Consider the following 25,322-nt stretch of genomic DNA (forward strand, 5'->3'; position numbering starts at 1 on the left):
TACGGATTTTGGGGAATACTAAAAATCATGACACATCAGGAAAAAAAATCTTATAAAGGACGTGAAGCGATGTCACTGATGTTGTCACTGCTGATGTGACGCTATACCTTGTTTATGGTAGTACCTGAACTGCCATAAAGTTATGTTAACGCTGTGCTTTAGATTACAGCCAGGAGTGTGGCAGAGGAGGAATTTTGCACTTTCATATAAAATCCACTTTTGGACTAAGTAGATCAGTTATTGGCTGGACTATGGAGGAGAAGTTTTTGCAGAAGTTCCTGTAATAACCTACCAGGAATCTGCACAGTTCAAGTCCTTTATTTAGGTGTGGGATATTCATTAATCGCCACCACTTTGGCGCTAAGGGGCCGCACCTGACCACGTCCCACTTCCCTGCTCAAGTATGTTACAGTGGCCTTGGCAAATTCACACTTTGTCAGGTTGAGTGTCAGAGCTTATTAATCTTGAAATCTGCATGACACACTGGCAGACAGAAAAGACCATTCGGTGAAAATATCAATTCTGGGGATCTGGAACATGGAAAGTAGAATATCTAAACAACATTATTGGTGTGTTTTGCCTCAGTGTTATTGATATTTATATGCTTCTATTTTAAAAACTGTAAACTCTCACTGTGGATGTAAGAGCCAAATTGTGGATATTTTGCATCCACTTTATTGTGTAATATTTTAATTGATTGTATTTGATGGCTTAGGCCCCAGGAAGACTAGCAACCACTGTTGTGGAAGCTAATGGAGTTCCTTATAAATAAGCAGACAGATAAACACTATTCTAATCTTATATTACATTCTTAGCAAATTTACAGCAAATGAAACAAAGCACAAAGTCACAGTTGTTGTTTTTTATTTTATTTTTTTATTTTAATTTGTGGTTTGACGCTGTTTCTTAACGTAAAATGTCCTGTTGTAATTGGACATTTTGAGATAAGAAACAGCGCCAAGCCCCAACAACACTTCCCTCATGGTGCTTTTTATTGTAAGGTGAAGACCCTACAATAATGCACAAAAACTAACCCCCTAGAGCAAGCACATTGGCGACAGTGGGAAGGAAAAACTCACTTTTAAAAGAGAGAAACCTCCGGCAGAACCAGGCTCTGAGATGGGGGTGGCCATCTGCCTCGGCCAGTTAGTGATGAGGGAAGGAAGTTGGGGTTTTAAAATGTAATTTAGGTTGCTGAATTAAAAGAATATTTGACGCCAGTTTAAGAGTTTTGTAACATAATCACGTGCACGTTTCAGTTCAATTTTAACGTGCACATGAGAAAACCCTCAAGATGACATTTTGGCTCCTCAGCTTGGCATGTTTTTTGAATATGCTGACGACCGCTTCGTCAACCACTGGGTTGCTTGACCTCATTAACAGTATTGGAGAAGGCCACTTTTCACGGAGATCATTGGATACTTTCAGGCCGAGTTGTTCAATGTTTTCCATGGACATTTTGTAGCTTTTGGACAAAATTTTGTTCCAGATCTTGTGGGAAAGCCTCTGTACAATAAACTCTGATGTTCCTGCATTCCATGTAGCTGCCTCATTTTCTCCCTTCATAGCGTGCATTACCAGATCTTTGGTGACATTTTTCACAGCCTCCTGGTACTCTTCCCTGTTTTTAGAGACACTAAGTACTCTTGTTGGTAATGCCAACAGGTGTTTGGTGAAGGTTGGGACAGTAATACTATCAAGCTGTTCCCTCAGATTGAAAATCAGATATTTTCCCTTGCAGTAGTGTCTTTTGCAAAGATCCTTGAGAATGGCCTTGTCTATGTTTTTCAGACATTTGGGGGATAGATCCAAATGTTTCAGCTCAATTTCAGGCCAAATTTTTTCAATCAGGCGATCGCTGATGCAGTCAGCAGTGAGGCGCTCTGTGAAGAGCTTGTATTTAGTGGAGACTTGTTCTATGGCCTGTGAAACCACCAACTCAATCACTTTGTTGACACACAACTTTTCCCCACTCAGACAATCAGATGAGGACGACTGTGGGGTTGCCGTCTCCTGTGTTTCAGTCTGAGACTCTACTAATTCTATTCTCTGCGTGTCCAGTTCTGTCTGCATTTCTGGTATGTTTGTCTCTGCCTGACTTTCTTTAATCTCGCTGGAGTCCTCACTCTGTGGCTGCAGAGCTTTCTTGTCCTCCTCCAGTTCTTTCTGTTCTTTCTCTGCATCCTGACATTTTGTGATGGCCTCTTTGACTTCTTCTTTTGTGTCATTCACCACTTTCTGTTCTTCCAGGAGTTTCTTAATTTGTTCCTCCAGGACTTTTTTCTCCTGCTCCAGATTCTCTCTCAGTGTTTGTTCTTTCCACAGAGCATTCCCCATAGTTTCTTTCAGATTTCTTTCATGTTTCTGGAGCTGCGTGAACTTGGCAGACAGAGTGTCCTTCTCCTGTTTCAGCATCAGGATTTCGTTGTCCCTCTGCTGAAGCTGCTCTTTCAGACGGTTCATCTCAAGGTCAAGGTTGCTGACCTTTTCCTGATCTGAACACGTCTGTTCCTCTTTTTCTTTGGTGGCGCTGCTCACCTGCGGTTTGCGCGACACTGATTCGTCAGTGACTCCTGCAGCTTGGTTCTCATACAGCTCCAGCTTGGTGCGCATGTTTGAAATTTGAGTCATCATCTGTTTGATTTGCTGTCTGGCTCTACTTTCACCCTCTTTTAAAAGTTTGTTTTCAGTCAGAGAGTTTTGCAAGGCTTTCCTAACCTGCATGAGGTTGTCGAGTGCACTCTTTGGCAGAGTGAAGACAAATTCTGGTTTTCCTTCCTGATTGCTCATTTTTGATATTTAACTTTGAAACAAATTTAGCGTGTTACACTAAATAAGATATTCAAATGTGAATTCGATATTCAGATGTGAATTCGATATTCAGATGTGAATTCGATATTCAGATGTCAATCAGGGTTTGAAGTTGGCTGTAGCAGAACAAAAGTTCGTCTGGTGAATCGCTCGTGACTGTAAGTAAGAAACGTGCTTGACCAGTGTGCTGTTTCACCCCTATTTATAGAATTTTGGTGACTGTGATGTCATGGCCTGATTCTCTTTGCTTTGATGTTTGAAAATAGGTCCCGCCCATTGAAAATAGGTCCCGCCCACAGGCTCTCAGAATTTGTCAGTTAAATTCATACATTAATTTGAAATATGTTTTTGTTTTTTTTTTTAATTTTAATTCATCCCTCTTCTAAATTTAACCTAAGCCCATTTTCAGAGCGCTGCGTGTTCATCACAGCCATAAATATGTTAGAAATGAAGAGATTTCACTGTGTTCAAGTACCAGATTTAGTGCTAATTTTATTCAGTCATCCAGTGTTTGTTTAGCTTGTTCAAATGTTTCAGGTGCTGTAGAACATCTGATTAGTATTGTTCATTAATGCTTGTTTCCTATTCCTGTTCAAAGTAATACTCTGCGCACGCAGCCAGTGAGAAAACGTCTAACGCTAGACCCGCCCCCGGGAGTCAAGCTGCTTGCATCTAATGTCTCTCAGTTACATAGTAAACAAAGCTTGCAAGGAATCACGAATCCAGCATCATTACTAAACATCTAACAGGTGCCAAAAAAAAGAGCAACATTGAGTTGTTAACACTTCACAGCCTGCTCGTTAAACAGACAGTAGGGATCCAGTAGGACTGGACACAACATCAAGCCTCTTGGCTTCTGGTTTGATAACTTCACTCATTTAAAAAAAGAAAAATGCTGTAACACATCAGTGTGACATGTTTGCTTTCATCCTGCATCAAATTAAAACACAGAGAATATGTGTACTAAGTTTTTTTTAAGGTGATCTTTTTATTTTTCAACAGCTTATTACTAATTACGGATTTTGGGGAATACTAAAAATCATGACACATCAGGAAAAAAAATCTTATAAAGGACGTGAAGCGATGTCACTGATGTTGTCACTGCTGATGTGACGCTATACCTTGTTTATGGTAGTACCTGAACTGCCATAAAGTTATGTTAACGCTGTGCTTTAGATTACAGCCAGGAGTGTGGCAGAGGAGGAATTTTGCACTTTCATATAAAATCCACTTTTGGACTAAGTAGATCAGTTAATGGCTGGACTATGGAGGAGAAGTTTTTGCAGAAGTTCCTGTAATAACCTACCAGGAATCTGCACAGTTCAAGTCCTTTATTTAGGTGTGGGATATTCATTAATCGCCACCACTTTGGCGCTAAGGGGCCGCACCTGACCACGTCCCACTTCCCTGCTCAAGTATGTTACAGTGGCCTTGGCAAATTCACACTTTGTCAGGTTGAGTGTCAGAGCTTATTAATCTTGAAATCTGCATGACACACTGGCAGACAGAAAAGACCATTCGGTGAAAATATCAATTCTGGGGATCTGGAACATGGAAAGTAGAATATCTAAACAACATTATTGGTGTGTTTTGCCTCAGTGTTATTGATATTTATATGCTTCTATTTTAAAAACTGTAAACTCTCACTGTGGATGTAAGAGCCAAATTGTGGATATTTTGCATCCACTTTATTGTGTAATATTTTAATTGATTGTATTTGATGGTTTAGGCCCCAGGAAGACTAGCAACCACTGTTGTGGAAGCTAATGGAGTTCCTTATAAATAAGCAGACAAATAAACACTATTCTAATCTTATATTACATTTTTTTAATAGACGGTAAGCATTATACATATTTTATTTGGATTTCATACATGAATTTATCTTTTGGCTTCCTGTTTTTTTTTGCTAGTGCTAGGCTACTGGACGACACCATTAGCTAACCGGTGTTCTCTATACAGAGAATTGAATGCCAGTGTACAGCCCCTATCAAACGTTTAAGATCACTTGGCAAACCAATATATATTTAACATGGTTTTATCTTAACAAGATTCCAAGTAGAGCTTCAACATGCAACAAGAAGCAATGGGATTGAGATAAAGCTTTTTTTGAGCATACAATTTATTGAAAACAACGCTTAAACTGAAACAGACTATATTATGAAAGAACAGGTAACTATGGCTTCTCTTAAAAACGTGGTCAAGCAAAATTCCAGTAGCTCCCCTGATCATTTTACCAACACAAAGAAGGAGAAAATGATCTAAATATCTTAGCCCAGCACAAATTTAGCTCTTTTTTAAAATTACTGTTAATCTCCACAGACAATTTCAGTCAGTTTCCACACCTATGTGCCAGTTAATTATGTTTACAGTTGATATTTTTATTCACTGATACATCACACAACCATTAGGCTAGGTTATTTAGATCATTTTCTCTTTATGTTTTTTGTACTTCAATGGTCAATATATTCACAACATGAACCTAAAATTTCTGTAAATATGCCAAAGTTATGATACATTAAAAGTCTGCTGGTTTGGCTTTATGTGGAGTGTCACACTTCACAACATTTCTCTTTTCTTGTTCTAACTCTGCCTCTCGTTCTCCCTCAGTTCAAAAAGCCGTCGGCTCGGCCTTGGCTATCGCCTTCACTGTGATGACCTACCATCGCCCGCTGGGCTCCTTCCTGCCTGACAAAGAAAACCAGAACATAACCTCATCAGTCATCTACTTTTTGAGAACCTTGTTCTCATCTCTTTTCGCCTCACTGCCCTCGCTCTTTTCGCCTCCGTGCTGCCCTGCTTCACCTTCATCCACTTCATCTGCTCTTGGCTGGTTTGATTCTTCTTCGCTTGGCGATCCAAGACGAACTTCATGGAAAGTCCTTGTGGAGAATGGCTTTATTGAGCCACTGTTGGCCTCGTTTGGTATTTTGACTGGTTTAATGTGGCTGGACTGCGCTCTATCATGGGTATACACTGACTGATATTTGCTCCTCAATACTGTGTGGTGCTGGAAGACTAGCACACATCCTCATGATTTTGTGATACAGTACAGAATACGTTCAGCTTGTCAAATTTACATAAATCTTTGATTGTTACCAGTGTGACTCTGAAGTGCTGTACTGTATGTTTGTAAGTTTTCTCCCCAGCAAACACAACAACCCAAAAGGCAGAGGAAGATGGTAACCATAGCACAAAAAGTTGGACTTCTGGACATACTAAAAGAAGGTAGAAGTTACCGTATTTTTCGGACCATTATAAGGCACACTAAGTGAAAGAAAACAGTCAGACAAATCAAACTTTACTCAATTCATTCTTCTTGCTTCCTCTACTTCCGTAAGCTACCATTGATGTTGAATTATCTCGCAGCTGTTCTATTCCCATGTTCTGGACCTGAAAACAGGGTTTGATCTTTGTTTTCATTCTATAATACTGCACCTATTTTTCTAGGAAGGTTTGAACTTTGAGGGTGTTTAAACAAGATACAAACGTGTGAAAATTGTCTGGCTGCTCCTGTCTTCTAAGACTTTAAGTTAGAAAGAAATACAAACTTTTCTGTTAATGTTCTGTAAAGGCAAAAAGACATTTATGCAATAATCATGATTTTTCTTTCACATCTGTTTTAAACCATGGACTTAAAGCCCCGACTGTGTCTGTATTAGTGTTTGAATGTATAAAAAGAATGAACAGGTGAAAGAGATCGGCTGCAGGCTCAGGAGAAGGAAAATAAACACCAGAAACAGAAAGAAGGCAAAACCAGAGATAGGATACTGTAAAAGAGTGAGACAGGAAAGAGTGGATATCGTTTGATTATATTCTAAAATTCATCGGTGAACGTTCCGACTGTGTGCTTCTCTGCAGATGTCAAGATCTACAGGAGTCTCTCTTGAGCTCAGCCAGCGGCTACAGCAACTACATAGGGATCCTCAACTGGTGTGTTGTCATGCTGGTGAGTTAAACCTCAGTACATGTCCACGCAGAAATGAAAATGTACACCAGCGTGGCTTCCAAAACTGCATAAGATTTAGAAAGTAAGACCCTCATTCAGCTAAATCTTACAGGTCTGGACAGTCCTTGTTAGTCTTTCCTTCTGCCTCAATACTCACTGTACTGCCATCTAGTGGTGGCATACTAACATGTACAACTCCTTGTGTTTGTAAGCTGGAGCTATTTCAATTGATCATGGATCAAAGTTGGATCTGTAGTTATATCACTGTGGATTCATTTTAATACACCATAATGAACAAATTAAAATTAAATGATACTTGAAATTTAAATTGTTGTCCTTATTCCTCTGCCTGTGTTTTTTGAGGTGCAATTGTGGCACAGTCCAACGGGTCAGCAGTTAACACCAATGTCTCCTATATGCCCCGTATAGCCGTTGCCATTCTGCTTCATTACCACATGCTGAAACCTTTGAGCCTCAAAATGCTGCCTGCAATAAATATATTTAGATTTGACTTATAGTTTGTTTTTTGTAGTTGAATATTGTGTATCTGTCATTCTCTAAGATTCTTTAGTGAAAATCTGAAATTGTGATATGCCGAGTTAGAACATTTTACTTCTTTGAGTATATTGTGAAAAATATACTCAGCAAAAAAAATTGACCTAAGTCTGTGTCTTCCAGTGGAGGATCCCAAGTGTTCAGAACTCAATGAAACTGTTCCAGGTGTGTAAACACAGAGACACTAACTGCATCACTCACAGTGGCTCCAGGAATAAAGCAAGAGTCAAGAAATATTTGCCTGAAACTGGAGCGGCCTTCAAACATATTTAGATTTGGCTTATAAAGAAAAGGTATCCTTTTATTTGTTACTTCTTAAAGGAAATTGATCTTTCTAGGATGGTGGAGCAGCTGCTGAAAGCTGTGAGTATCAAGACTGCACATCAGAGACTTTTTCATTTATACGTCAGACTTGTTCTAAATTAAATACTTGACTTAATCCCTTGATTCTGGTGTTGTTGCCTGTTGTTTTTTGTATTGTTTTAACATTTTTGAAGTGAGATTTATACTGTCTCAAGAGTTACATTTGTTAAGCAACAGTAGTTCAACCTTACCAACCTAGACACCTTTTCCTCTCTCCTTTTCTAATCCTCCCCCTGGCTGCCTCCTCCCAGGTTTCTATCCATCTAATATATTCTTCTGTTGGTTTTGACATTCCTCTCTGAACTTTGTGGCAGAGCTGCTGCAGTTTGGAGACCGGGAGTTCTACAGGGACTGGCGGTGAGTCGTCAAGCATACATTTTCTGTGTGACTCCCGAGTTAATGTGATGGCGTGAATTGATGTACGTCCTGAGATTTGATTTTCACCCAGGTGTCATCCACATACCTGAACCAATGACTTGGTGGTGTTTCCATGGTAGGAAAACAAAGCCCTCTTTTCCACCTTTTCCATGTACAAATTGGCCACAATGAGTGAAACTGGGGAACCCATGGCACACCCATGTTTCTGCCTGTGGAACTGACCCATTGTTCCAAAAGCAAACACACTTGGTCGATGCTGAGAGTGTTCCTGTTGTTGAGGTTGGAATCATCCTGTAATCTCTTACGAACTACCTCCAACGCCTCCATGACTGGGATGCAAGTGAAGAGAGATGTAACATTGTACAAGACCATTGTTTCATCTGCCTCCATAATGACATCTCTCACCTTCTCAACAAAATCCAAGGTGTTCTGGATGTGGTGTTCAGAGCTGCCTATCAACGGGTTGAGGATCCAAGCCAGAAAAATAGAGATGTTATAGGAATTTATGAATGAACATGTGTAGTAGATTTGTGGTCTGCTTTCTTATGACAGCTGGCCTTGCATACAGGTCTCACACACATGGCAGGATTTCCCTTTATTTCATGCTGTCACGTGGTAGTTAAAAAAGCCTCTTTATTAATTTGGAGTCTTAATGAAGCCTTAAAAAACTGCGCTGCATGCACTTCTTCATGAAAGTAGCCACAAGGGGGCAGCTTTGAGCCAAGATGGTCAGAGCTTTCCTCAAATCAGTGGCCAGTTATTCTATTTAAATTATATAAGAGCTCATTGTGGTCCATTTTCAGGTCAGTGTGAGACTTTCTGCTGAATTACAGAGTGCTGAGTGTTTTAGATAGATCGGTGGGTTGTTCTGCGTCCTGGTGCGTTACTATGGAAATGAGGCTATGATTAAGGAGGCTGCTCTTAAAAGTGAGGAAGTGAATTCCCTCCTCTGTGTGTGTGTGTGTGGCCTGCTTAAGGACCTTTGAGGAAGTCAGTTAATGTCTCCCAGAGTTTGTGGAATGAGGAAGTAAAACAGATGATGAATGATTCTTTCAGAGGACTTTTATTGTGAAAATGATCAGAGGAATAAACTGAAACTCACCTCAAATTGTTTTTATTTGTGGACATGTTTACACATTCCTATTTATGAAGCCCGGCGTGTGTTACAGGAATACTAATATGCTGTTACTGTCCCTAATACATATAATAAAATTATCTGGAGCCTATCAGTGATCTAATGGAGGAAAAAAACAATATCCTGTGGCCACTTTGCACTAAAAAGGCCCAAAGCAAGCCAAGAAAATTCCCCCCAAACCGAACTGAAGAAGCTTCTTGGATGAGAGGTGAAACGTCTTCAAGCAACTTAAAGAAGTCCAGACGCTTTTCTTTGCAAGCTCCTTTGACTACGATGACCCGGATGACTGAGAACCTTCACAGACATTTCCCCCCAAACCATTACACCAACACTAGCAGCAGAAGCCTTAATCATATAAGGCAGGATGTTCGTGAGCTGGTGCAAGTCCTAGCTTTAGTTTCCTGTTTTTGACTGACTGACACCCAGAGTGTGGTCTTCTGCTGCTGTAGCCCAGGTTCAGAGATCCTCTTCAGCATACCTTGGTGGAAAAGCAGTTTGTGAAAGCTCAGTGTGAACTTCAGCAGGTCGTCTCGATCGTGTCTACATCCCTAAGTTCAGTTGCTGATGGGCTGATTTTGATATTTGCATTAACAAGCGGTTGAAAAGATGTGCCTAATAAAGTGGCCAGTGAGTGCATATTTTAAATAAAATTTTAAAAGTGTGTAATTCTTCCTGATGACATCCTCCTCGCCGATCATAACAGTCAGGTGTAATGGAAGCTCCGGCACCCAGAGAGCTGTAAATAGACACCACTGTGCAGGCACACAAGTGTAACCGAACCTCTCCCAGCAGGCATTGCTGCAATGGATGTTAACTCCCACCTTTCTCTCTCGCACTGCCACCTAAACCACAGGCAGGTTACTTTCCCTGACCCTGGTGAGGAGACGTTTCACTAAAACTTTGATCCTCTAAAGTCAGGCTTTATAAACACTGGTTTAAAGGACATCCGGTTAAGAGCACGTGTACAGAGTGAACCTTCACACAACTATAACTCCTTCTATAAGTGAAAGCTGGTGTATAAATGAATAATGGCTGACCCCCCACTAAATGCAGCTGCAATACTGGCAGCGCATTATTACCTTGTTTTAAAATGTCTTAAGCTGTAGATGCTGGTTTTGCTTATTGTAAATTGCATTTAAGCTTTAATAATGAGTAATAAATCTTAAGTTAAGAAAAAAAAGTGCCTTTCCAGGTTGTGTGTGTGTGTGTGTGTGTGTGTTAGCCATCCTCAGCTGCTGCTATACACCAGCCAAAGGAACTTTCTTCCCAGCAGCTGCAAAGCACCTGTGCTTGTTGTTTTATTGCTTATCTATAATACATGGGTAAATAATCTAACCACTCATAAATAAAGCCTTTCATATTATTAGAAGCTGAAATGAACCATTCAAATTGAGATTCATAGTTGGGTTCACTGATGGAAGTGAATAACTTCACCGTGGTTCTGCAAATGCATGCAAATCTAATGAAAATGTTTTCCCTCCCCAGTTTTCAGCAGTAACTTTCCTGCCAGAGCTGCCTACCAAGTCGCTGCTCTCCCCAGAGTGAGTGTTAACCACAGCTTTACACACCTTTAGCACTGTATTACATTATGTCACACCCACTTTAAAGTCACTGCTACTGTGCACATATGGATGATGTCATGAATTTCATTTTTATGCTGATCAGAAACGGAAAGGTTGAAAAAGGAGGGATTTGCATTTTATTTTAAACCACAAATTAAACTATTAATCATGTTTTCCGGACTTAATTTGCTTACACTGTCACACAGCGGAGACTCTGCTGCTATTTGGACAAATGAGTAAATGTACTGCAAATGCCGTTTTTGGATTCGGTCAAATTGTATAAGCTAAACTCGTATTTTCCTCATGTTCAGTCCTGTTTTTCCACTGTTTGTTCAGTTTGGGTTAAATTTACATTAAACGCCAGGGAAACAGCTGTGCGGGGAATCATTTCATATTTTGCCTCAATCTGCGTCTCCTCCTTTTCTCCTCAGGGTGGGCTGGTGGAAATTGAGGCAATTGTTGTTCTCGGTCCTCTCTCTGACTCCAGACTAGCCGGCCGCATCATTAACAAGCTGTAGCGCCACCAAGTGTCATTATAGATTCAGTGTGGAAGCCTGATTGTATTTCCAGAGAACACCTGAAGAGCCACGCTGAATTTCACCAAAGTCTTTTTCAGTCTTTCAATATTTAAATTTACAACAGAGCAACATTGAGTTGTAACTAGTAAACAATTGCTATGAACAATTCAAAGCAATTTCCATCTTCTACAGATCATTAGAAGAAGATAGACAGGATACAACCTTTTACCTTAAAAAGAAATGGGAAGCTGAACTGACCATAACAGAGAAGGGATGGGTTAGTATGTGTGAAATACAACACAGTACAACGAATTCGCCGTTGCGGAGGGAATTTTGCTGGAAAAATTTGACGCGTTTTTTTCATTACACCCAAAATTATAAGTAAACAAAGTCCACAGAAATGTTGGAGACTGTGTGGACATTCATAGATGTCCACACATTCAGTTGTTAACACCTCAGAGGCTGCTCATTAAACAAAGAGTAGGGATCCAGTGGGACTGGACACTCAGATGGAAAAGCCCCAACATCATCTGAACCTCCTCTTGGCTTCTGGTTTGATAATTTCACTCATTAAAAAAAAAAAAAATGCTGTATCACAGTGTGACATGTTTGCTTTCATCCTGCATCGAATTAAAACACAGAGAATATGTGTACTCGGTTTTATTTTAAGATCTTTTTAATTTTTCAACAGCTTATTGCTAATTACAGATTTTTGGGAATACTAAAAATCATGACACATCAGGAAAAAACCCTCTTAGATTTACGCCTACTTTAAATATGATAATAAAATCAAAGCTAGCTACCCCTCACCCCCCAAAAAAGAAATATAATATCTTCTAATATCTAATATACTTTGGCTTTCGTTTTCACAGAAACAAACTCTTAGGTTTCAAGAATAAGTTAAGGACATACAGTTTATGGTGCTATTTCATTACAGATAATAAATAGTAATCTAAGCTTCTCTCAGCTGTTTACTACCTGTTACAGATAAAGAAACCTAAGTGCTGTTGAACTCTATTCACAGTCAAAGAGGAGAGACTGCAGACATCCAGGAGGAGGAAGAAGGCACAGTGGTGACTGAGCACCTGGACTCAAAGTGGTTTCCACGGGGTCTGGATCTTGGCAACAAGACAATGTCTTTCTTTCTCATACACACACACACACACACACACGGACATACTTTCACTCATGCGTGCAGATAAACTCCTCTGTGCAGTCGGTCATGTCGCACGTCACTCACTGGGAGCTGGAAAAGAAACGCAGAGAGGAGGACGCATATTGGAAGAGTTCAAATACCAATTTGTGGATCATGTGACATAAAGAGGAAGCTGCCGGGATGCTCACCAGGTGTCTCGTCTGTTTTGGGCTCTGAGTCAGTCGCTCCGGCATCCCCTTTTTCTGTTTAGAAAGACAGCAAATTAAGACATGAACAAGCCGTCATATTTAAGCTGTGTTCTTCTTATTTTGGCCTTTAGGTGCTGACCAAACACTACTGTCCTCCTCTGTCCACACAGCTGGTACAAACTCTCCTGAAAACACTTGTCCCCAGTGTTACTGCACCACACACACACATTTTAGATCAGTTTGTTTAAGGTATCAGGTTATGTTATGTGAGGTTTATTAGCCCTATGACAGACTGGCCACCTGTCCAGGTGTGGTGGGCTCAAGCAGAAGAACAAAGATGAGTGTATTTTTCCAGGTTTGAGGTATTTTGTCTCTTTCACCAAGTCAGAAATGTGAAACAGCTCGATGGACTGTTAGGATACTTGCTGCCAGCATTCTCGGTTGCCTTATGATTACATTTTTAAAATATATTTATTTAAAGCCCATATTTTGACTGGACAGTGGAAAGAAGAAAGGAAAACTGGGAGGAAGACATGTAGTAACTGACCTTGCGACAGACTAAGACGTGCTAAGCTATTGTAGTTTAGAGTTAAAAATATAAACATAGAGCTAGAAAAACTGAACATAAATCACCCCCTTTCAAATGTTTTAGCACTCTAATCCTGTCAGATTTCCAGCTTGCAGCATAATGAACACAATAACCAGAACCGAGTTGAAGTGTTAGCATGTTTGCATGCAAACAAACAAAACATCTGACTGTGTTACAGCACACTCCCAAAGTATTGTTGTAGTCTGAAGTGCAGATTTTGCATGAACTTGAACTAAAGCCTCCCTCCCAAACAGAAAAGGAAATTAATCTCCATGCAAACACCTTTAATCTGAAGGTGTTAAAACTTATATTGCAGAACTAGGAATAGCAGATTTCCAGCAAGTCGTTCCTTAAAAACAACCTGTAGCTGCGTCAGAGGTGGACGAGCCGCTCTGTCAGCTCTGCTTATGTGACACTCGATCCTCTCTCTCCACTGGCTGTGAAATGGAGGCGTGGAGGCTCAGCCGTCCCGACATCGCTCGTCGCTGGTGGAAGCCCTATATGTGTTGGAACGCTCTAGTTTCTATGTGGACTCAGATTGCATCTTAATGATACCACAGTGACAACAAAGTGTTGGCAACACAAACACATGCTCCATCCAGCATCTCTACACAGGGCTGTGGCCATATTTGAACTCAAAGTGAGTGAAGTTGGATGGCGCAGGGGGTGAAGATCATGATTTTCTAACTATAATGATTAAATGATGAACAGTTAATCTGTGAGACACATCCATGAAGATTTTATGGTAGCATTACTTCATGAATATTTTTTGTACAATTTTTATTCCACTTTTGGAAACTCTAGGAAGCCTACAGTCTGAGAGCAAAGTGCTCTGTTGGGATAATATGGCTGTATGAGGTCTATAGTCATGATGGGGACTAAGCAATCAGTGCTTTGGATCTGGAGACGCTAATATTCTCTCTCTTTCCAGTTACCGTCAGAGTGTTTAGACAATCTGAATTGTAAAAATATCACTATAGTCTAGGACTATGAATGTAAGTCTAAGAATAAACTTTATCACAAGGGAAATTTTTAAAATTAATTTTAAAAGTAGAGCGACTATCTGTCTCCTAAACCCTGACAGCTCTAGGAAACTCTATTAAACACAAGTAAGCCAGCAGGCGGAGAACAAAGTGAGGTCTTTAACATTTGATGGGGCCTGATTATTCATGATTTTGCATGTGAGGAGACAGGTTTTAAATTCAAGTCTGGATTAAAAAGGGAGCCAGTGAAAAAAAGCCAATATGGGAAAAACATGCTCTCTCTTTCTAGTCCCTGTTAGCGCTCTCACTGCAGTGTTTTGGATCAACTGGAGGCTTTTCAGGGAAATTTTAGGAAAACCTGATAAGGAAAAGGAAATCCAATAGTCAAGTCTGAAAGTAGCACATGCATAAAACAGTTTTTCAGCATTGCTCTGAGACATGGGCATTCATGCTTCTATTTTGTGGCTAAAAATTACTCCAAGAATCATCACAGATCTTAGACTGAAGACACAAGAATACATTTTTATAAATAAGCAACATTCACTTAATTTCGCCCACTACAGCAGCATCGAGTCTCATAGAAGCTAAAACCTCTAAAAAGTTTGGTGTTTGATGTTTAACCTGCCACCCTGCTCGGCCCGCTTTACTGCAATGAACACTTTGCATCAGACAAAGAGGAAAATGAAGTTGACCTCATCATCATTTGCTACCTGCTCGTCATTTGCATCACTAAGTAACTTTGTGATAGCAGTGAGTGCAATGCTGCTCTTGTCATGCAGCTTCCTACAGAGCGCTTCCATGTATAGATGATCGCTGGCGGACAGGCATGCAGAGCTATTATCACAATGCAGGTCTGAAGAGCCTGCTGAGGTGCTGTCTTGGAAGTTACAGCAGAAATTTCTAATTTAGAGTCCTACTCACAGCAGAGGGCTGGGAGGCAAAGCAAACACAACAAATGCTTTATTTCCAAGTTTAAATCACACAAATATCCTCAATGCTTTTGGCCAAACAAAAGCTATCAGCTATTTTTTATCCTCTATCAAAATGTCAAATCCCTTTAGTGACAGCTGCCAGGTTTTAATAAATGTTACATTTTACAAGGTAAACCCTCAACAACATCACGCTTTGTGTGTGTTTCAGTCAGTGAAACTTCAACAAGTAGTCTAATCCACGACTACACAAAAGCGTGTAATTAAAAGAATTCATACGAAAATTTAACCTGATCAGTTAAGCTTGTGCAATATGCAGACAGATCCTTTAATAGGTACTGATCATAGGTGTGACCTGGAAACGCATTCTTGTGGCCACCCCGGTGTGTTCATTAGAGGCCAAAGTCATGCCAGTGTGTTGTTGGATACTGCGTAGTTACTACAGTTGCGGAGGAACTAAAAACGGAAGAGACATTACGTACCTTTGTACTGCGGCATCCCATGTTGAGGTGGAATAGCACCGCTCAGGTTACTGTTGTACATTTTATCCATCACTTGTTTGGACACATTAATTATGCGACTACTGTGGTAACTTGTTCAAGAGGTGTCAAGAGAGAAAATCTTCCACTCCAAATGTTCTGAAGTGTCATTTTAAGTAACCCAACTTATGCACGCACACACAGGTTCTTGTCCTTGTCTGCCTGATACGTTTCACGAGGATGTGAGCAGCGATTCCCATAAATGTTCACCTTTGCATGAATTACAACGAGCATTTATAATGTGCATGTTTATAAGCTCAGACTGAAGATACAGTGGTGTTGTCATGTGCAGAAGAATTCAAAATAAAACATTAAAACATTACAGATTCTAAGAATATATGTAGTAAAAGGCCTTTTGTGAGTATTTAACCTCATTCCTGTTTGTGACTCCCGCCTACCTGGCTCTGGGGCAGGAGCTTCAGCCTCTGAGGAGCTTGCTGCTGTCTCAGCGGTGCTGTCTCCTGCTGCTGCTGAAGTCTCAGCGGGCGGGCTGCTGGCTGCATCCTGAGACTCTTCTGCTGCTGGTGGAGTTGCAGCTGTGGTGTCTGCAGACGCGGCTGTCACAGCAGGCTCTTCAGCAGGCTCATCTCCAGGCTTGGCATCGCTTCCCTCAGCAGGTGTCTGGTCTGGAATAGTTTCACTGTCCTCAGCTACATTCCCATTTTCATTGGCCGCTCCTGTTAGCAGAAAAAAGCATGAGCAAACATTCATTCAGGCCGTTTATTTGGATAATATGAACAGCTAGTTTTATAGATTACAGCTGCAATATAGATTACAGTAGATATATAGTTTAAACACAGTAATAATGGCTTTCACTTAAAGCCAGACATATTATAAGGTATTTATATTATCAATATTAGTGAAAATATGATACAATGTTGACAAAAAACTCTGTTTATATCATATATGTACAATAAGAGTGAAAGTCCCGAGCAGTGACTGTGAGCCACAGCCTCGTATAGCACAGTTTGACACCAGGGTCATTTTCACTTTTGGTTACCAATGGTGATCAGGTTCTGCGGATAATTTTCAGTGCTCCTTTAGCTGAAATTGATTTTAAACACTCATAGTATTTTTCTATAAAGCTTTCTGTTTCACCTCACAGATCGTTGAAATCAGTGGACCTTGAGTTAAGTTTAATTTACCAATTCAAAAGAAGTCATTTGAGGACACGGTGGAATATAGAGATCTAAAAAACGAAGCATATCTGCTAAGAACAAGCATTCCTGAGTGATACTCTGGTAGGATCAATATTGTGTTTCCTTTGCCTCAGTTTATTTTTTGCTTGTTTTCCCTCCATGATGGCATCACAGGTCACTTATCCAAAACCAGAGGGAAGAGTTCATCTGTGACCGGCCCATGTTAGGCCACAAATATTCTATTAACATCATCCAACAGTGGATAACTAATTCTATTTATTTTTGACTGTGAATGTTTGAATGCAAACCATGGAAGCAGGAAGAGCTGAGAATCCATGCACTGCTTCTAAAACACAGGGCTAAAGTATAAGAAGCAAAAACAAAACAAAACACAGCACGAAGAACCAATGCTCACACATAAAAGGAGCCTGACAGGAAGTTAATGTTTCTATTACTGAGGTTAATAAACACTTAAATACTCAAACAGCACAGTTCTATAAACAGGTTGCTGCGTGACAGGGTGCATCACTTCCCTGTTGACTTTTTTCGGAAGAATTTGCATTGCAGGTATTTGCATGGATCACAAAAGTCTTAACTCTCAACTTTTAATATTCTCAAAGCTCCTCGAAGCTTGGCGAAGAAGCAAATTACTTCTTGAAACAGGTGTCACGAAGGAGCAGTGACGACAACATAAAACTTCAGAAAACATTATTCTACATGCTGTCTTTGTGATTTTGGGTCATAATTGGAAAAGTTGAATGAAGGCTGCTGATTTAAGGGGACCAATAAAGCCCACATAGACTGCATGTAAAAGATAAGATAAGATAAGATAAAAAGAACTTTATTTATCCCGAGGGAAATTCTTTTGTCATACACATGCTCAATGCAGCAAGAGAGATATCAAATAACTGTAACAAGTAACAATACAAATATATCCTGGATGTAGATGGATAAACTGATCAAGCCTAATTCTAGACTAGATCCTCTGTTCATTTTTTGCCATGTCTGTCTGCACTGAAATAACTTGTCTTTAAATCAACAAACTTTTCCTCCTCCTCCTCTGTTGGGAGTGACAAGTGACTTTCAGTGAAACGAGTCAGGCACATGCAAACTTAAGAAAACATCCTGATGGATTTCCATGTGACCTCTAAGACACTATTTCCAGAGCACAGGCGGGAGTCACAAACAGGAATGAGCTGTTTAATTCCATGCAAATTTCTCCTTGTCACTTTAACAGGGTCAGTGGTTTATCAGCTAAGTCCATGAAAGTACTGACTTCTGTGTATGTGTCTCCATGCTTTCAGGGCAGTAAGCAGCCTGTAATGAGTGCAAAGAGACACTTGCTCAGAGGTGGTCTCACTTAGTGAATCTTTTACCAGTTTTTCTTTCACTTATGTCAAACAATGCTTAAGCCTGCAGAACTGCACACTCACATTTCCACCATTCAAATGCATCAAAAGTTTTGTAAAAAATGACACTTAAAAAAAATTGAACATATTTTTTTTAATCTTGAAACGCACCACAGCCGGGGCCATCGCTGACCTACTACAACAAAGGAGCGTCCAGAGTGGCTTCTCCATTTCCTAATGAAACTGTAGACTGTCACTAAATCTGCTTTCGTGCCCCCGTCTCTCTCGAAGAGAGGACAGAGCCAGGAACCACCGTTAAATAATGACAATAAACTTTCCCATCCTGTCACAGTGGAGCTCTGCCTCATTAAAAATAAAGACATCAGATGCTGTACATTTGCATTTAGACCAAGTCCTTATCAGAACAGTGCTCACTTCAGTATAATTAAAGGGATGATGCAACATTCCTACCAGCATGTTAGAAAGTTATTTACTGTGTTGACTGAATGAAAATAACCATATAAATTTGTTAATCAAACCCTTTTTGAATAACAAATCTGAATTCAATAGAAAGTAAGTTTAGAAACAGATGCAAAGTTATTTTTTAACTATATGATGTCGTTGTTTTTGGATGAGAGCTTTGTTTCCAGTCAAACTCTCACATATTTACTGTGACAAAATAAAACAATATCAAATTTGTCCACTTGCAAGATACTTGCAGTGAATGGCACATATCTCCCGACTGGACAGATGTTTATGTTTTCAGAAATCTCACTACCTTTATTTAATATCATATACTTTACAAGTATAAATGTTTTTTGTTCTTTTTGTTTTTTTCTTTCTTTGTCTCACCTGTAGTGCTGGCTCCGTTGCTCTCCTCGAGCTTAGCGCTTGGTCGAGTCGTATCTACCGCTGAAGTTTGGGTACTGGTGGAGCATCCCATCCTGCCCTGTGCACACAGAGGACTGTGAGCTCAAAGTTAAGAGGTGAGGACTGACTGTGCCTGCACTGATGACGTCGTGCATATATATCGCTTCTGTAAAATGAGAAACCCTCGGAGGACAGCCTAAACGCACCGTCTGGTCGCTAAATTCCTTCAGTTCCGTGCGTAATTACGCACATTTCCTGCAGTAAACGACTTCAGGTTGTTGTGTTGTGGTTGCAGGTCTCCAGTTGGGCACGCAGGTGAAATGTTGGCTTTTGTTGTGTACTGTAACTTAGGCTGTTTCCCTGAGGCTGGCTCAGGGACGAAAATACATTATTCAGACAGAGCGCAAAGGCCACCTCTTGGGGCGGGGAAAGTGAAGCGCGACGCTCTCGCCACACCAACAAATAGCTCTACTGCCGACGTGCCACTGAGCAAACATCAATAGTAAATAGCCCTAATGCTGGTATAGCTTACAAAATATTTAATTTAGCCTTGAGTTTGTCATTTTTTATATTAATTAGCTTGCTTAACTGTAATATTAGAATTTAAGTCATGATCATTTTAATTATATAGCAGACGGTCTTTGACCCAAAATGCTTAACAGGCGCACACATCTGTAATTCAGGTCTCAAGAGCCTAATTGTATAATTACATTTGCATAAACAGACAACATAATAAAATGGATAATTAAAAAATAATAACAAAAAACATATATATATAAAAACAGTCAAAATAATAGAAAACATTTGTGTGACCAATCCACGCGGGACCTCAGACTTGACCAAAAGCAACTGAAAATATGTTGGTCTTAAGAGCCGATTTAATTTTTTTAATTGTTGAAGTTCTTATGAGGTGTGGCAAGCTATTCCAGAGTTGGGGGAGCAATGTCAGCATTTAGTTTTTAAACATGAAGATGGCACTGAACTCAATGAACTCGAGGCAAATTACGGAGTTAAAAAGATTCCATTCACCATTTGATTGTCAGAAGTATAGAAAATATTCATAACAAACCAAACTAATAATCGATGATTGATTTGATACTAAAAATCGACTTAAAGCAGCCTAATTACATTAAAAGTAGGACACTGGGTGAAGAGGACTCAGTTAGATCGCTGCAGCGAATTTCAAAATAAAAGCACAACCGTTCGGAAGTGGTAAAGTACAATCTTTAAACAACACATCGCTTTTTAACACTGATTAAAAATAGTTAATCTTCTGAGTTATTATTTATTATATTATGCAAATGACATTTAGTTGCATGAATCCATTTATGTATTGCTTTTAATATTTAGGCATACTAAAGACTACCATAATACACATTTTTTTAATGTAAAACACCACAGATTTGCTTAAGTTTAGCTATAACATATTGTTTAATTAATTAATTTTTTAGTAAAAGGCTAAGTAAAATGTTTCAAATAGACGCGTTTGTCCACTATATATCTCACTGCAGAAGTATCTGAAAACGACCCTTAGCCGCCTGCCCAGTCCTGTTCTGCGCATGCTCGCCGAAGTGATACGAGCGCAGTGCACCATGGGACTTCCTTTCTCTCCGAGGCCATATTGGAGTTAACTCACAGTAAGACGAGCTCCGAGTTTTATTTATAAAATAAATATGATTTTCGCCACATTTTCACATTTTGCTGTGACCCACTCTTTAACGACAGTCCTCTGCTATCCTCCTTCTGCCCGCAGGTTGGCCGGTCCGGACTAAACCGCAAACATGGTGGCCGCAAAGAAGACGGTGAGCGAGGCCGGAGTGCACGCGCTACTGCACGGCCAGGCTTCACGTGGAGACGTGTAACTGCCGGGGCCTGCTAGCTAGCGCTGTAGTACTCCGCTTAAAACTTGATATTTCTACTCAGTGTCACTTAGTGTTGATTTTTTGCTGCTTTAAATCTTATGAAATACTTGATTGTTATGACAGTGTTTATTAGTGGCCGCCCGTTTAGTTCATGTTTAACTGTACCGGCAGTAGAGCTAATGCTAATTCATAAAATCTAATAGAAAATGACGACAGCAACGTGGACCCTTCCCCCTTTAATATAAAGTTAAAACATGTTTAAATGTGTGCGCTTTTTATGTGTCCTATTATAGTTATCATATTTATTATATTCGATATGTAGTGGAGTGTGAGAGGTGTGTAGCTCCTGTACTGTCACCGACTTCAGATTTTGATATATGTGTGTGTCTGTGTTCAGAAAAAGTCTATGGAGTCCATCAACTCCCGTCTCCAGCTGGTGATGAAAAGCGGAAAATACGTCCTGGGCTACAAACAGTCCCAGAAGATGATCCGTCAGGGAAAAGCCAAGTTGGTTATCCTGGCCAACAACTGCCCAGCTCTCAGGTATATTAAGACTTTCCTAAATATATTTTTCTATACACTATTTTAGCTAAGGAATTGAAAGGGATTCAGTGTGCTACAAAGAACTATGACAAGTTTAACAATAAAAGGAATTCTTTATTTCTTTATTATTTTAAAAAAATTTTTTAAGTGAAGTGAGGTTAATTAATGGGAGGGCACTGATGCAAACATAAATTGGTATTACCTTATTGAGCTGCTACATATGTGCTAGTGAATAAGACGACATTCACCAGTGAATGTTTCTATTGTTTGTTGTTTCACATCAGTATTATTCAGGCTAAATGTTCAAAGATGGCGTAATAATGAGCAAAAACAAAAATAGTTCAACTAATTTTCAATAGTAAGAATCTGTGTACCTGCAAAGTAAATGACCAATTATCAACACTTTCTCTAAATCTTACTGCATTGATCATAGTGTATGTATATATGTCTGTATGTACCCTGCCTCCATTGCCACTCTGAACAAAATTTTACACAAACATCGTCACACATGGAGAGGTTATTTAGAAATTATACACCCCAGTTGTTTGGATTTTCATATCTATTATCTTCCTGTGAAGGTGGTGATACGTTTTCCGTTTGTGTGTGTTTGGTTTAACGTACGTTGCTTGGATGCAGGCGTGAGGCAGGTGGTCTATCAGATAGTTGGTCCCATCCTTGTAATTTCTGTGCAGGTTGGAAGGTTGTACTTGTTGCGCTGTCTTTTAGTGCAGAGGCACAAAAGTATACATGTGTAAACTTAATTTTCAGTAGGTAAGGACAGCTACATGTTTGATGTAATCATACTCATGTGATACAGCTAGCAGATGCCAGTCATAATTCAGAAAAGTTTGGGATCTCTGCTATTTATTGTACACTAATTGTCTCCAATATTGATTTGTAGAAGATGCTGAGATATTCATTACAATTTTAACAAATTTCATCTAAATGTTGATTATAAAGTGGTTAACTCAAAAAAACAATGTGCAGAAACTTCTCTACAGTCAGTATAATCAAGTGTTAGAAGGATCTATGGCTGTACTTATCTGCACTTGTTTCTTTATATTTTAAATTGTCTTGTGTCAGCTTTACCCTTTGTTGCAGTATTTGACCACATGTGCGTTTGGCTCACATTTACCTTTATTACCTGTCCAGGAAATCTGAGATTGAATACTATGCTATGCTGGCCAAGACTGGTGTCCACCACTACAGTGGAAACAACATCGAGTTGGGCACAGCCTGCGGCAAATACTACAGGGTGTGCACACTGGCTATCATCGACCCTGGTGAGTACTCATTTTTGTTGTGAAACCTATCTTCACTGAACCACTTCTTAACCTCCACAGGAATTAGATGTTATATACGCTGTGGGAGAAAGTGTTAAAAAAGCCCAGTGGGATGTTTGAGGCACCAGCTGGTGTGCATCACTGCCTGCAAGTTAAATTGATTTGTGGGCGGCGAGTTCACAAACATAAATCTAAAAGAATTTCAGCCAAAACAATATTTTAGTTCCCTAGGAGATATTAAACGTTCCAGATGTAACTATCTTAGTTAACAAGTACTAGAGGGACAGCATTTAACACATAATATGGAGAGTAGCCAGGAGGGAATGATTGTTTTTAGGTCTTTGTTTTAGCACCCTGTTCTTAGTTTGAAAAGCCACTGGGACAAATGACCATAATCCATGAATCAACATAACATTCAAAACAAGCTTTAAAATGACAGTAAATATCTCAAAAGTGACAGATCTGACACTGATATGGTGGACTTCCCTGGGGAGTAGATTGACAACCTCCCCCCCTCCTCTCTTGAGCCTGTTAGAGGCAGATGCTGTCACTAGTCCCACTCAGGACTAGTGGTTTGCTAGATGAATGCTAGTCAGAGCTTTTAGTTGAACTGCCAGCACTTTACAGTCAGTTTATATAGAGATCTTCCAGTGGCAACATTTATCCTCACAATGTCATTATTGTTTTATTTGTGTGGGGCATTTAAAGACATGCAGCATTTCTTCAGGCGGTATAAGTGTGCGTCTTTGTATATGTGGCAGTGACTCTGACTCTGCTCCTCTTTTCCTCTTCAGGCGATTCTGACATCATCAGGAGCATGCCGGAACAGCAGCAGCCTGCTCAGTAGATCTGTTGTTATAAATAAAGTTGGTGTTAACAGAAAGAAGCTGCTGTCTTTTCATTTCTGATTGCTGTAACCTTTTCTCTCCTGTGTAGACAGTTACAGGAAGCTGTTTAAAGAGGTCTTTCTTCATAGGATTGTCACCTCATAAACCACCAGGATCTGACCATTTATCACACAGTCAAAATTATGCCATTTTATTTTGTTTCCCCGTCACTTACATAAAGCTTCGGGATGACTGTGTGCTGCACTGTGACTGTATTTGAGTAAGGACACTTCAGTCACAGGCATTAAAAGCTTTAAAAGGTGTTGGCTACATTTGTTACACATAAAGTTGATGTCCTCTGGATCTTCAATGCTAGAACCAAAAACAAAGTGGTGCAGGTCTCTTGTAAACATAGCTGACTTGATTTTTAAAATAAACCCCTTCTCTAAATGCAGACTTAATAAATTTACCCTCCTGGTTGTCAGTCACTCTTTAAAAGCCTCAGATTAATATTGTCGATGTAATCTTTTATGTAACTCATCTGGAGATTTTAACCGGCATGAACAAGTGTAGGTGATGAGCAGCATCATTTCTCAGCGCTTGTGTAACGTCAGTGTGTTGGACAAGTCTTGTATGCTGTGAGTTCACATGTAGCAGGGCTCCCGGCAGTCACTGAAACGCATAACTGGTGTTAACCAATCCATGAGGCTGTGGAGTTTTTGTGTAGCTTTTTACTTCTACAGAGGTCACGGCGTGGCCACAAAAATCCTCTGCTGTAGCGGATGCCTTGCTGAAGGGCAGTTTGGTAGCGTGGGTGGATAAAGCTGATTAATCCTTTCATGTTTAACTGCTGATGCACGTCAGACTGAGGCTGACTCGGGCCTTTTTTATTTTTTTGGTGCCCTAAATTGTAGCAGTTGCATCAGTTGTATTAAAAAGGAGAAGCCTGCTCTCAGGATTTCATCTGAGAGAGAACCACTCAGGGAAACATGAACAATTCAGAGCAATGGCAGATAGACAGGGGGCCTTACATATGACAGAATAAAGAAAAGTTTGCCTGAGGAGCAGAGAAAACAATCTGAGGATGACCATGTGATGTGATCTTAAGGCTCTGAGCACACTGGGTTTATCTCCCATAGACCTATTTTTAGAAAACGGCACATTAAAAATGAGATTTTAACAAAGTATCCAAATCTTTCTTAAAACAATGGAAATGTGCATGGACCAACTTAGTGATTTTAAACTTTAACATCACCATATGTGTTTAGCATTGATCATAATAATTTTAAAAATGCTGGTAACCCCCACACATATCTTACATCCCCAGCAGCCAGGGCTTAATAAAAACTGGCTCTGGTTCGAGCCTTGAATGCAGCAGACTAGTAAAGATGCCTTTCAAAGTGAGACATCCATGGGTTTCACTGAGGACTGAGACATCACACCTCTGCTGATCAAGGCTCCCCATTAAAATCAGAATTCAATTCACAGGTCTGGTTTTGACCTCTAGCACTCTGAATGGTGAGCATCAGCGAGCAAGAGGGCTCTAATGGCACGCGGTTTGTTATCAATCCCTACATCTAATGGAGACAAAACCTTTACAGTTGTGGAGATCAATCTGTGACCTGTAATCTTAGTGGACTCGTTCACAAAGCAGCATGGCTGGACTGGCGATTTTTCATTTTTAATGGCCAATGGTCTTTTTTTTGTTGTTTGCTTGTTTTGGGGTTTTGTTTTTTTTGGGGGGCGGGGGTATAAACAGTGAAAGGTGGTGGATTGGCCAGATGCTGGCAGATGTGT

General features: G+C 40.0%; 4 protein-coding genes across 5 annotated transcripts; 2 read left to right on the forward strand and 2 right to left on the reverse strand.

The window, feature by feature from the left end:
* Positions 1–75: 75 nt before the first annotated feature.
* LOC147303971 (uncharacterized) lies at positions 76–11,915 on the forward strand. The gene is made up of 8 exons (XM_086279569.1): positions 76–5,777; positions 5,946–6,036; positions 6,670–6,757; positions 7,436–7,477; positions 7,634–7,675; positions 7,990–8,032; positions 10,674–10,729; positions 11,182–11,915. The coding sequence occupies exons 1-8, from the start codon at positions 5,774–5,776 to the stop codon at positions 11,266–11,268; spliced, it is 453 nt and encodes a 150-aa protein (XP_086135695.1). The 5' UTR covers positions 76–5,773; the 3' UTR covers positions 11,269–11,915.
* Positions 249–3,764, reverse strand: LOC147303972 (uncharacterized). The gene has a single exon (XM_086279563.1). It carries the CDS (start codon positions 2,788–2,790, stop codon positions 1,267–1,269), a length of 1,524 nt encoding a protein of 507 aa, XP_086135689.1. The 5' UTR covers positions 2,791–3,764; the 3' UTR covers positions 249–1,266.
* Positions 11,695–19,369, reverse strand: LOC147303973 (uncharacterized). Of its 2 annotated transcripts, XM_086279566.1 has the most exons (5): positions 19,217–19,369; positions 18,993–19,089; positions 16,051–16,329; positions 12,613–12,666; positions 11,696–12,514 (listed from the first exon to the last, which is right to left on the reverse strand). In XM_086279566.1, exons 2-5 carry the CDS (start codon positions 19,081–19,083, stop codon positions 12,501–12,503), a joined length of 438 nt encoding a protein of 145 aa, XP_086135692.1. In that variant the 5' UTR covers positions 19,084–19,089; positions 19,217–19,369; the 3' UTR covers positions 11,696–12,500. The 2 variants fall into 2 exon arrangements, with proteins under 2 accessions (XP_086135693.1, XP_086135692.1); XM_086279567.1 differs by lacking the exon at positions 19,217–19,369 and having other exon boundaries at positions 11,695–12,514; positions 18,993–19,095.
* A 1,173-nt stretch (positions 19,370–20,542) lies between these two features.
* Positions 20,543–23,584, forward strand: rpl30 (ribosomal protein L30). Its single transcript, XM_086280944.1, has 5 exons — positions 20,543–20,647; positions 20,764–20,812; positions 21,270–21,415; positions 22,568–22,698; positions 23,493–23,584. The coding sequence occupies exons 2-5, from the start codon at positions 20,792–20,794 to the stop codon at positions 23,543–23,545; spliced, it is 351 nt and encodes a 116-aa protein (XP_086137070.1). The 5' UTR covers positions 20,543–20,647; positions 20,764–20,791; the 3' UTR covers positions 23,546–23,584.
* The last annotated feature ends 1,738 nt before the right edge of the window (positions 23,585–25,322 follow it).

This window comes from Aulonocara sp. 'chitande type north' Nkhata Bay, linkage group LG22, assembly GCF_057382095.1.
Source record: "Aulonocara sp. 'chitande type north' Nkhata Bay isolate Kocher_YH1m ecotype deep benthic linkage group LG22, A_spYH_male_GT1.1, whole genome shotgun sequence".
Taxonomy (NCBI): domain Eukaryota; kingdom Metazoa; phylum Chordata; class Actinopteri; order Cichliformes; family Cichlidae; genus Aulonocara; species Aulonocara sp. 'chitande type north' Nkhata Bay.